At 42.0% G+C, this 12,887-nt stretch overlaps 1 protein-coding gene across 3 annotated transcripts in view; it reads right to left on the bottom strand.

The window, feature by feature from the left end:
* Positions 1 to 8,052: 8,052 nt before the first annotated feature.
* LOC143475070 (uncharacterized) overlaps positions 8,053 to 12,887 on the bottom strand; it is a 13,644-nt gene continuing 8,809 nt past the window's right edge. For 2 of the 3 annotated variants that reach the window (XR_013120918.1, XR_013120919.1), the window contains exons 18-26: positions 12,883 to 12,887; positions 12,593 to 12,755; positions 10,886 to 10,993; positions 10,677 to 10,779; positions 9,437 to 9,724; positions 9,037 to 9,109; positions 8,736 to 8,825; positions 8,408 to 8,597; positions 8,081 to 8,181 (exon numbers count right to left, since the gene is read on the bottom strand). The exon at positions 12,883 to 12,887 is cut by the window's right edge and continues 160 nt beyond it. Coding sequence is in view for 1 of the 3 variants with exons in the window: in XM_076972799.1 (XP_076828914.1) it covers positions 8,483 to 8,597; positions 8,736 to 8,825; positions 9,037 to 9,109; positions 9,437 to 9,724; positions 10,677 to 10,779; positions 10,886 to 10,993; positions 12,593 to 12,755; positions 12,883 to 12,887 (945 nt within the window). In the remaining 2 variants the exon portion in view is untranslated. Of the gene's footprint in view, positions 8,182 to 8,407; positions 8,598 to 8,735; positions 8,826 to 9,036; positions 9,110 to 9,436; positions 9,725 to 10,676; positions 10,780 to 10,885; positions 10,994 to 12,592; positions 12,756 to 12,882 lie in introns of all 3 variants that reach the window. The other variant, XM_076972799.1, reaches the window with a different exon arrangement.

Genomic DNA, 12,887 nt, shown 5'->3' with positions numbered 1-12,887 from the left:
ATAGCTCGTTAGCTGACCAGGGGGCTATTCCACGAAGCGAGCTTATGAAAGCGGCGCTTATTAGAGTGAGCCTCGCTTGAGTTAGCCAAACAGTTCACTTCCGTCTAGTTCCGTTCCACTAATGAAATCCAGACGCAACCTATTCCCACTAATTCAAGCCAGGCTTTTGTAATCGGCGAACATGCGCATGCACACAGTATTTACACAGCTTCACTAATCGATATTCGAAAAGGCAAGAAAATGTCGAAAGAGCTGAAGAAACGAGCAGCTTTTTTTTCTTCTGCTGAACAGGAGCTACTCATACGTCTTTATGAGGAATATAAACACGTTATTATGAAGAAAGGCAACACATCCTGTATTAATAAAGCCAGAGAAGCTGCTTGGCATATTATTGCAGACAGATTAAATGCGTGAGCATATACACTACCGTTCAAAAGTTTGGGGTCACCTAGACAATTTTGTGTTTTCCCTGAAAACTCATACTTTTATTTATCAAATGAGTTGCAAAATGAATAGAAATATAGTCCAGACATTGACAAGGTAGAAATAATGTTTTTTTTTTTATTTGAAATAATTTTCTACTTTAAACTTTGCTTTCGTCAAAGAATGCTCCCTTAGCAGCAATTACAGCATTGCAGACCTTTGGCATTTTAGCTGTTAATTTGCTGAGGTAATCTGGAGAAATTTCACCCCATGCTTCCAGAAGCCGCTCCCACAAGTTTGATTGGGTTAATGGGCACTTTTTTCGTACCATATGGTCAAGCTGCTCCCACAACAGCTCAATGGGGTTGAGATCTGGTGACTGCGCTGGCCACTCCATTACCGATAAAACACCAGCTGCCTGCTTCTTCTCTAAATAGTTTGTGCATAATTTGGAGTAGTGCTTTGGGTCATTGTCCTGTTGCAGGATAAAATTGGCTCCAATCAAGCGCTGTCCACAGGGTATTGCATGGTGTTGCAAAATGGAGTGATAGCCTTCCTTATTCAAAATTCCTTTTACCTTGTTCAAATCTGCCACTTTACCAGCACCAAAGCAACCCCAGACCATCACATTAACTCCACCATGTTTGACAGATGGTGTCAGGCACTCTTCCAGCATCTTTTCAGTTGTTCTGCGTCTCACAAATGTTCGTCTGTGTGATCCAAACACCTCAAACTTTGATTCATCTGTCCATAACACTTTTTTCCAATCTTCCTCTGTCCAATGTCTGTGTTATTTTGCCCATATTAATCTTTTTCTTTGCCACTCTGCCCTGAAGGCAAGCATCCCGGAGTCGCCTCTTCACTGTAGACGTTGACACTGGCGTTTTGCGGGTACTATTTAATGAAGCTGCCAGTTGAGGACCTGTGAGGCGTCGATTTCTCAAACCTGAGACTCTAATGTACTTGTCTTCTTGCTCAGTTGTGCAGCGGGGCCTTCCACTTCTCCTTCTACTCTGGTTAGAGCCTGTCTGTGCTCTCCTCTGAAGGGAGTAGTACACACCATTGTAGGAAATCTTCAGTTTCTTGCAAAATGTCTTGCATGGAATAGACTTCATTTCTCAGAACAAGAATAGACTGTCGAGTTTCAATTGAAAGTTGTTTTTTTTCTGGCCATTTTGTTATTTTAATCGAACCAACAATTGTAATGCTCCAGATTCTCAACTAGCTCAAAGGAAGGTCAGTTTTATAGCTTCTCTAATCAGCAAAACTGTTTTCAGCTGTGCTAACCTACTTGCACAAGGGTTTTCAAGGGTTTTCTAAATATCCAATAGCCTCCTTACAGAGTTAGCAAACACAATGTACCATTAGAACACTGGAGTGATGGTTGTTGGAAATGGGTCTCCATACATCTATGTAGATATTGCATTAAAAACCAGATGTTTACAGCTAGAATAGTCATTTACCACATTAATAATGTATAGAGTGTATTTTTGATGCATTTAATGTTAGCTAAATTGGAAAAAAAAACTGCTTTTCTTTAAAAAATAAGAACATTTCTAAGTGACCCCAAACTTTTGAACGGTAGTGTAATTTAATCCATTCATTGGCATTTTAAAAGTGTTATAGTAAATTAATAATGTTAATAATTTCCTGATTTAAAAGTAACATGAGCAGGGTTAAGAGAACGTGGCAGCAGGTCAAGGTGAAATATAAAAATATACTCCAGAATGGTAAGTACAGTTGATTAGTCCAATGTGCAGGAAAAGGTAAAACACCATATTAAATAACTATATAAAATATTTTAGCAACCAGAAAGAAAACTGCTACTGCTGCTGCTGGTGGTGGGCCTCCTGTAGCAGCCCTCACTCCTGCAGAAGACCTTGCTTTAGAGCAAAACAGCGCACACCCCATCATTGTGGGAATTGAAGGAGGAACATCATCTGATCCTGTCTGTCCTCATGATACACAGCCTTATGTTAAAGGTAGGTTCAGTTGTTTCTCAGATTTTACATGTTTGTTCTTACAGGCTACATCATAGTATTATTGTATTCTTGATGACTACAGTGGTGGGGGGTGTGCGGACTCTTTTAGACCCTCCTGTATTTGACAATGATGTGAGTACCATAAACCAGCCTATTTCTTATGACTGAACCCTGAGGATCGTTAACATTTATGTGTCTTAATTTGTTGTTTGCAGGGGGAGATTGCCGGACCATCCAGGATGGTACAGGAGAATGAGGACACAGTGTCTGCCTGTTCTGTAAGGCGTGTGTGTCTATGTATCTGTCTGTTAATGTGCTGTGTGATCTCATGATTTGTGTTGTATTTAAAGGAAATGGAAGAACAGAGAGAAGACCCTCAGGCCTCCATGTCCAGAGCTCACACCTCTGCAAGAGAACACGTGAGTAGTAGTTATGCAGTTCAACATGAATAAATACTTCTCAATCTTGACTATACTTCAGTCTTAAAGGAATCTGAGATTAGTGAGATCTACAAAAGGTTCTTGCTCCAAGATATAGAATGTAAAAAAGCAGATCTGCAATACAAAAAACTAAAAATATGGAAGTTGGAGCTTGAAATAAAGAAAATGGAGAAAAATGTGAGTATTTGCAAAAAGGTCTCACTTTAATATGCTTGTTTTTGCAAGATAAGTAAATCAAAGTTTCTTCTGTCCACAGGCTCAGCAAGACTATTAATAAATTTCTCTTTCCAAAAAAAAAGCTGTCTTGTTTTATGTTAATAGTGTTAATGAACAAATGCAAACAAAATATTCCCTTAACCAAAGTAAGTGTTTGCATACATGTCCCTCATAGCTCTACCATCCATGTGGTCTGCAATTAAAATGTCATCTTCCCATTGCTCCAACTGCACTCTTGGCATTTCTTCTTTTTGCAGTATTGCCACATTGTGCAAAACTGCACAGGGTGCTACGATATCACAGGCTCTCTCAGGGGTGACTCTGAGATGGCGCAAGCAGTTAAATCTGCTCTTTAACTGTCCAAATGCCATCTCACTGCATGCCCTTGTCTTAGAATGTGCACGATTGAACCTCCTCTCTGCATCTGTTGTAGGGTCTGCATATGGGGTAAGGAGAAAAGGTTGGCAGGGGTAACCCCTATCCCTAAGCAATAAGCCAGGAAAAGCACCTACAATTATAAGGAGAAGAGTTAAACACTGAGGCCAAATCTGCACTATTTTGTGTGGTTGGAGTGTTCTTACCTTGGGCAAAACTCTGTGCCAATGAGGAGGCACGAAATATTGTGCACCGAGCCGGGCCATTTTACCTCAATGTTGGAGAATAGAAATTGGCTGGTGCAAACCATTTAGAACAATGGAAAAAGTGACAAAGGGTGAAAGTTGTTCAAACCCATGAACTGACATGCTTTACATTTTCTGTTGGGTAGGCAAAACTTGCATGTACCTGTACATTGATGCTGTGAAATAATTTTTTGGTTCACATAGTCTGCCTCCATGGGTACAGATGGAGCCTTTATCCAGATGTGAGTACAGTCTATAGCACCAATGACATTTGAAAATCCTAGAGAATTCAATGCGTTTTGAATTGAATGAATTTTAGCATGAAATAGTTGATTAAGATGAATACAAAGCACTTTGGTAAGTGCTCTGGATAAGAGCATCTGTTAAAGTCATATACATTTAACTCCAGTGCCAGCCCCCTACTGCCTGACCGGATAAACCTACACCATGATGGACATTACTACATCTTTTCCTTTTCTTTATTTTCTTTCTGTCTAAATTGTTGTTGTTGTCATGGTGACCGGTGTCGGCCAGAGGAGGATGGGTTCCCCCCCTGAGTCTTGGTTCCTCTCAAGGTTTCTTCCTCATGCAAAAAAAACTAGGGAGTTTTTCCTTGCCACTGTCGCCCTTGGCTTGCTCTCTGGGGGCTAGGACTCGGCACTTGTAAAGCTGCTTTGTGACAACAACTGTTGTAAAAAGCGCTATATAAATAAAATTTGATTGATTGATTGATTGACTCCAAGGTACTGATCAAACCAACACTACTTCTCATGAATACATGCCAGCTGTTCTGAAAAGGATGGGAAGGATGCCTCTGTGACCAGGGAATTTGATGAATATATTAAGGAAACGCTTAAGCGCAAGGTAAACCTTTCGAATTTCGCGGCAGACCGTTGCCTTACTAAGATGTTATGCATCCCCAACACTGTACAGAAATGCATGACTGGCAAAGAAGCGCAAAGTGATACAGACCGTTTGGGGTTTGGTAAGAGCTTTACAACGTCTAGTGGTCTTCTCAATATATGGCCCCAGTAATTTACAAAGATATATAATACTGTGTCTTCTGAACAAATAAGTAGTCATCTGGAAAACCCAGTGGATCTGTCCTGTCCTGGAATGACCTTGGAGCTGGTAGCATGAATGCTCTGCACACTATACACGCTCCCTCATCTACTGGATTCTCTACAAATGGGCATGCCATGGTCAATCAGCCTTCAGCCTTCACTGTTAGCTGCTCTTTTATAGCCTACATTTTGGATTATTTGTATCACCTGTATGAAAATCTTGGTAAGGTAGTTGTCTGTGTCCATTTCCTTTTTGCACCATTAAGTTAACCACACATTTACATTATTTATACTGAACATATATAAATTGCAGAGTGATATGATTTGCTTGTAATTTGAACACAAAAGAGGAAGTATGGGGATAAATATATACCTAAAAGTATCCACCTAAATTACTCAGTATTAATAATTATTAATACTCAGGTACAAAGAATTGTATTTTTTGTGATATAGAGTTTATACTAATGTATGTTTCTGCACCATAACTGCGATTAGACACTGTATTCCATTTTACACTGACCTGAATTTGTGAAGATTAAACCAATACATTAAAATGTACAGAAACCTCACTGATTAACAATGAATATGTACTCTTAAGATCGAAATATATATTGCATTTGGAAATATAATTATTAAATTTTGATAATAACCTGCAATCATTCCAAAGTAATAATTACAGTACTCAATTAAATGTATAAAGATATGATATTATATGCTACATCCACAGCAATTTAATGGATAGAACTGCAGTGGAACCTTGTTCCTCAATTCAGTTTCCCGGATGGCGAGACTGACATCACACTGCTCAGCCAATAGAAGCGGTCCCGCTAAGCTAAGCCTCAACTCTAGCCTGGTACAGAGCAGGTTAGTTCAAACGTATATGTTGCTGTAGTAACTGAGCGAGGCTCAAGTCTAGCCTCTTTCGTGGAACCGAATTTGAGCAAAATGAGCCAGGCTTGTCTTAAAAAGCCCGGCTTACTGAGTTAGCTCGCTTTGTGGAATACCCCCCAGATCCTTGTTTCTTGTGTATGTGATAAATTACATTCTGCACAGTTACCTCAGGATATGTCAACAGAAAATAACAATCATAGAACAATATATATCTATAGTCACCATGACAACAGTTATCAAAAGTGCAAAAAGAGCAGAGCTCCTAGGTGTGTTAAACCTGATGTGATTCACTAAAATCTGTGCTCCTTATTTAAAAGGACTTTTGAGTTTAAGGATTTAGCTTTCTGCTAATTCAAAATGTTAAAAACGTTTGACTTTCTTCCTCTCTCTTTCATTTAGAGTGCAGGCACAGTAAGAAATGCACAAACATCTACATCCTCAAGTAGAATCCATGTTGGGCTTTATTTTGGTCTGGAGGTCTGGCTGGCAGCTCTCATGTGGTCGGGAGGTTCTTCACAATCTCTCTTAGGCTCTTGCGGATATTGGAAGGTTGGTAACCAGCGCAGTCCAGCAGCGCGGGGCCCATGTGAGCATGAAGGGCTTGGCATAGGTGGACAGTGGCCCCTCTCACGCTTCCACCCCTCCCGTGGACCGTACCACTGTTGCTGGAGGTCCCCAGGAGCTACCAGAGCAGAGGGAGCACCTTCTGCTCAACCAGTTGTGGCTTGCAGGGGTAAAGTTCCCTAACCAGCTCTATAAAAAGGACATTTAAAAGGAACAATGATAAATAAATCAACCCTGGACAGCACTGGGTTATTACAGAAGCATTTTCTTAACCTACAAAGATTTCATTCAAATAAAGTGACAGTATTTGGTAACTATGGTAACTCTCTGGAATGATTATTATCAATATTATAAATATTATTAATTAATATAGGAATTATAGTATTTCTGGTAAATCTTTTATCTTTTTTATCTCTGGCATCTCTTAGCATATCAGTGGAATGACTTTCTGAAAGAATAGTTTTTTGATAAATGTATTTGAAATTCAAGCCGGTTCATTTTGAACCATGCTCTGTCCTTTAACTACTGGGTCTGGAACTACACTGTGCATGCCCTACTGTAAATACAATGTGTGGTGCCACACACTGCCCTGTACTCGAGTATTTGTTTACAATATATGTCTACACATACATTTGTTTAATGAGTTAACATGGGGCATAGTGGATGGGATAAAAAATCCTCATCATGTATCCAAACATGAATCTCTACCTTGGATTTCAGAGTGTGGACAGTGTCCCTGATGGTTGCCAGGTCTTTAGCAGGGATGCACTTTTCCACCATCTTATCAAAGTCATGGTGGGAGGACAGGAACAGCAGCATACGCCGGCCCAAGCGCCTGAGACGAGGAACAGACCCCAAAACAAGAGAGAACCGTGAGGGACCCGTAACTCACAGCACACCAACCATTTATCTTACCAGCACAATTTTACAAGGCTGTCTGTGTCTAGAAAACACGATAGTGCTTCTATTACTCTACAATTTAGCAGCATTTGCTGACTTCAGAGTATCAGACTAGGAGACTAAAAGAATCAGCAAAATATTACTATCTGGGAAACTGAATAAGCTTTGTAGAATTCTCGTTCTGATCCCAGTACTAACTTGGTTTCTTGTGAAGAGTCCTGTGCCAACTTGGGGACTGCAGGAATAATTCGCGGTGTGATGTCTTTCGCCCCAGACAATAAGCGGCCAGCACCAATCTTCTCTACCAAAGTAGCCAAGTGCCGAGCAGTACACTTTCTTACTGCAGCATTCAGATGACTTTTGAGGAAAACAGAAGGAAAAAAATAACTATTATAATAATAGTAATAACTATTAATCCATCCAATGTATACAGTACAACTTTTAACTTCTATAAAGAAACTTAAAACCCTTATGTATGATCTAAGTGCACAATCAAATGATCATATTCTATTCGATTGCTTAGCTTGCACCAGTTAGTGTACATGTGTATTTTTAAACAGAAAATGTTTGTATGTCCTCTGTGAGCTAGCTAACTAGCCTATTTTTTAAGCATTGTGAAGGGCAGTTTGGATCAGCAGAGCGGAAATGGAACGCAATAAAAATAACATATAAGAGGATAAATAACTAAAAATATTGATATAGGCCAGGGCAATATTTTGAAAGAACATTGGAGAGGTAAAAACAGCAGCAAAAAACAACAGCCAAAATTAGTGCTGTGTTAGCTTCTTGTGACTGTTGTTGCTATCTGAAAGCCACAGTTTAAAGCTCACTGCATGCTAACTGACCAGAGTCCTCCAGCGAGAAGGGCGTTCATGCTCCGAATGGGGGTGCAGTTCTGCACCATGCTGTCCAGAGCTGTGTCCATGTCCTGCCTGATGAAGCCATTGGACTCCGCTGCTTTGTGGAGGAGGACCTTAGCTGTAGCCTCCATTTCCTGGTCCATCCCTTTCTGCAGGCTGGAGTACAACTCCCTCAAGGACACCACCGCCGTGCGGGACACGCCAGAGCGCAGGTTCAGCACCTGCAGGAAAGACGACGTTCCAGCTCGTTTTAGCCACATCCAACACTGCCACCGCCATCTTAATAAGTATAATCCACCACTGCAATGTGTTATGTAGGCGGAAATACCTTAATCACTAATTACAGTTAGATATGCCATCTGAATTTCAATTAGATGAGAAATGTTTTTATCAAAAAAGAATTTCAAAGTACTATGCAAAATCTGCCTTGACTGTCAGCAACATCACCTGTAATGTGTACATGCTGATGGCATGTTTGTATTCTGTCTATCCACTGATGTTTGCACTGGACATACACGGACATCAGTGGGTTGTGCCTCTTCGGTAATGGTAGACCTTGATCTGATTGTTCTCGTCCAGGCCGAGCTGGACCAGCCCATTGGTGGGTGGGGCAGCTGGGTAGCGTGTGAAGAGAGGCCTGGGCAGAGGTTCAGGAGAGTACAAGGGTGCAAGAGAGTGTGTGTGAAAATATGATGCATTCTGTTCCCGTACTGGTTTGTGTGTGATACGTACATGTGTATAAGCTGAGGGGGAGAGAGAGATTGTGAAAGGATACACATTTGGGTCTTTGCGTTGTGATTCCAGCCACCTTTTGTTGTCTTCAATCAGTCTCTGCAGCCTCTGGCTATCTAGCTCAGAGGAGAGACTACACACACACACACACACACACACACACACACACACACACACACACACACACACACACACACACACACACACACACACACACACATAATGGAAAAGCACTGTATGAGTTCATCAATTTTCCTTTCAAAATCAACAGCAGCACTGACTCTGTGAGTGAGAGTGAGAGATTGTGAGCGAGCCTGCACAGGTGTGCAAGTGTGTGTAGTCACCTTGCTGGAGTGTATCCACTATATGCTCTGGTAGCCCTCATGGGATAGCGGGCACTGGTATCCATGGAAACTCCTAAAATCAGAGCAGTCTTAATACAGGTAGTGCGGTTTAGATTTAAGCTAATCTGAAGCAGGTCTCTACACTGCACCACACTTGCACTGGAAAAGATCGGCATTATCCAAGCACAGAAAATCAATGGAGGTCATCAACTATGCAAAAAAGGCTATAAATCCAGCAGTGACTGGTTTGTGCTTGAGGGAGAGGCAGAAGTTTTCTATTTGTATTTTAAAGGTTTTACGAGTGATGAAGAAATGAAGCATTAGTGAAAGTTACTGCAGCCCACTGAGGTGACCACTGCTCATCACTGCTAATGTTTGGGGTGTGTCTGTCTCTACGTACCAGGGAAGAGTTTGCTCCAGTGGGAGTTCAAATGAAGGTCAGACCCGTGTGTTTTTGGGACAGAACAGTGTAAGAAACTGTTCTGATTGGCCAATGAAGAGGAGGCGGGGCTTGGTGTCCATGCCCAGGACGGGGCAGGAGGGAAGGAGGAGGACGGAGGTGGCTGAGGGAGGGGCTGGACGGTCCTCCCAGTGAGAGATCCCAGTGCACCCAGCACTGTGTTCAGCTGGCCAGAGATCTGCTGCAGGTACTCTGCTAACTGCTGCACTTTCACTGGCACTGCATGTGCTGAAACAGAGAGGAAGACCAGGGTTTGGGTGTATTACTGCTAGAGAGATAAAAACATCAGACAACTATGAACCATCAAGACCAGAGTGGACTGTAGAGCTGCTTACAGTTGTGGGCAAATTTTTAGTTTTCACAGTTTGCTTCCTCAGTTTATTTTTTTAAGAACCTTTTGTCAAATGTTTATGTGATATAATGAAGTACAATTATTAACAGTCCATAATTGTTTGTTGCTAAACTGCTCCTGAATCGTTGGGAGAAGTTGTTCTGGAAGGATGTTTTGATATCTTCTCTTATTCATGGCTGTGCTTTGCTTAGGCAACATTGGGAGTTTGATGGTGTGAGGAGGCTCATAGCTGCCTCCTCTGTAGGAGACACTCCTGTAGGAGACGCTCCCTGAAGCCTCCTTCATGCAACTTGAAGCACTCTCCCCAAAGTCCTTAGTGACTGGATAAATGGTTGATTGGGGTGCATCGTACAAGCCGCACTGTCCTTGCCTGTGAAACCCTTTTGATGCAATGATGACTGAACGTGTTTCCTTGGAGGTGACCATGGTTAACAGGAGAAAACGTAAACGCACCACTACCCTTTTAAAGCAACCAGTCTTCTCTTCTAATCAGCATGACGGATTGATGTCAGCTGTCTTATCCTCATCAACTTTTTATCTCCTGAGCTAACGAGATCATCACTGAAATGATCTCCATTAACTGAAATGGAGGAGCCATAATGCAATAATTTTGTATTGTAATTTTGTATTGTAAAATGTCATTTTCATCACAGGGAATGACTTTGCAATTAATTGCAATTCATCTAATCACTCTTCACAATCTAGAATCAATACAAATTGCCACCATAAAAAAAACTATGGCAGTAAACTTTGTGAAAACCAAAATTAGTGCCTTCTCAAAATGTCTGCCCGTGTGTGCGTGTTGTGCATTCAGAGTTTGTCTCTCACTCGTCTCCTCTTGGCCATACTCGTCTCTGCTCGTCTCTGAGTCTCTGACATCAAATGAGACTCTCCGATCTCCCACCAGCCGCTCGCCTTCATCACATGACAGCTGAGAAAAACATTGTAAAGCCCAGGTAGGTATTAATGTGGGTTTGTACGTAAGTGTGTGGGTGCAGGCATACGCGTGCGTGTGTGTGTGTGTGTGTGTGTGTTACCTCCTCTGCCAGTGACGTCTCCAGCTGGCTGAGTCTCTCCTCTTTCTTTCTCAGGAGCGTGTGGTCCTTCTGGACCGTCTCCCTCAGCTTCTCCTGCTCACTCACCTCCTACAGCACAGGGGAGCAGAACATCTAAGAGGAACTACACTCATGCTTCCTACTGTCTCCTATCTGACCTGGCTACATGGCTGTAGGCCCTGCAAGACCTAACGTGCTTAGACCCACCACGGCACTGAAACCGTCTAAAGTAGTCTTAAAATCTCTTAATATTCTCAGATAAAGGTCAATCACTCTCCTGGTTCAAATCCTACCTGAACGATTGTTACCAATTTGTACTTGAAAATAATGAATACTCATAAGGATCTGTATTGGGTCCCATGTTATTCTCATTATATAGGCTAGCAAGCATTTGTAGGCATGGTATTAGCTTCCATTGCTATGCAGATGATACTCAGTTATATATATCTTCTCATTTGGATGATGTCAATACTACTACCAAAACTGACAACTGCATCCAAGAAATAAAGAACTGGATGGCGTCTAATTTTCTTCTTCTAAATTCTGATAAAACTGAGGTGTTACTTCTTGGATCCAAGACTGCAAGAAGCAATTGGTCGAATCTTCTTATTACACTAGATGGCTTTTCAGTAACACCTGAATCTACTGCTAAAAGTTTAGGTGTCTCTAGTGATTTGGATCTTTCATTTTTCACACACATATGCAATGTCACTAATGCTGCCTTTGCAACTTCATGTAATATTGCCAAGCTGAGACATGTATGTTCGGTATCAGATGCAGAGAAACTGGTCCACAATCTCATCAAGATTGGACTACTGTAACTGTCTTTTAACTGGATGCTCTAAACAGTCCCTGAAGAAAGTCCAACTTGCTGCATTTGAATCCAAGAGCCAGAGTCCTAACTAGGCCTTGAGAAGTCCATCACATTAGTCCTACTCTCTCAGCGTTGCACTGGCTCCTGGTTAAATATCAAACTGATTTTTAAATTCTTCTGTTGGCCTATAAAGCATTAAATAGTCCTCCACAATATCCGAGTGAACTCACTGCATACCATAATCCATCTCACCTGCTGCTCTCTCAAAGCGCAGAAATGCACTCAGCTCCGAAAACTACAAGATTACAGCCGAAGGCAGAGTAATGTCTCAGTACCCTCATGCCTGTGGTCACCTCCAGGCCCCTCCCTTTAGTTATGCTGCTAGGGATAAGCCTGCTGGAGCCACATGCTAAATCACTGGCACGTGTACTATATATATGGAAGTTTAATTTGATTTTACATATTTAACCTGCATTCTGTATCTTGACTACATGTTTCTACAAAGACAATTCCATAAAGCAGCTAGAAGATGCTCTGGGTTGCCAGTGGATGTGCTGATGCTGTGGATGCATGTGCCAATACGGCCAGCATCCTACCTGAGGCCCAGCATCCATATTGGAGAGACTGTGACTGCTCAGATAGACACAGGACTATAAATATGAACTTAAAGTTGCTGGGCCAATGGAGCATGGCTTCCCTTTTGGGTCTTGGTCCTCCCAAGGTTTCTTCCTAATCCGCCTAGGGAGTTTGTCTCTGCCACACTCGCCCCCGTCTTGCTCATTAGGGATCTGGACCCATGCGCTCGTGAAGCTGCTTTGTGACACCATGTTTTGTAAAAAGCGCTTTATAAATAAAACTGACTAGACTTGACGGACCTGACAGAGAAGCTGAGCAGAACCTCCTGCAGCGGACCTCTGCGGGCTGGGGTGGGCCGTCCTTAGTGCCGCTTGTCTCGCTCTCAGACAGCTGGTCTCTTTCTCTAAGAACTGTCTTGCTCTCTGCAGAGAAACACCTTCACACGAGATATACTCCTGCAAGCTAGAGAGAGAGAGAGAGAGAGAGAGAGAGAGAGAGAGAGAGAGATTACAAACGAGTATATAAACATATGATAAATACATACAATCGGACAGCCTCCCTCCCCACCCACACACACACCCCCACATACTCGTC

This window comes from Brachyhypopomus gauderio, chromosome 14 (assembly GCF_052324685.1).
Source record: "Brachyhypopomus gauderio isolate BG-103 chromosome 14, BGAUD_0.2, whole genome shotgun sequence".
In the NCBI taxonomy this organism is placed as follows: Eukaryota; Metazoa; Chordata; class Actinopteri; order Gymnotiformes; family Hypopomidae; genus Brachyhypopomus; species Brachyhypopomus gauderio.
This window is presented reverse-complemented; position numbering and strand designations above follow the sequence as displayed.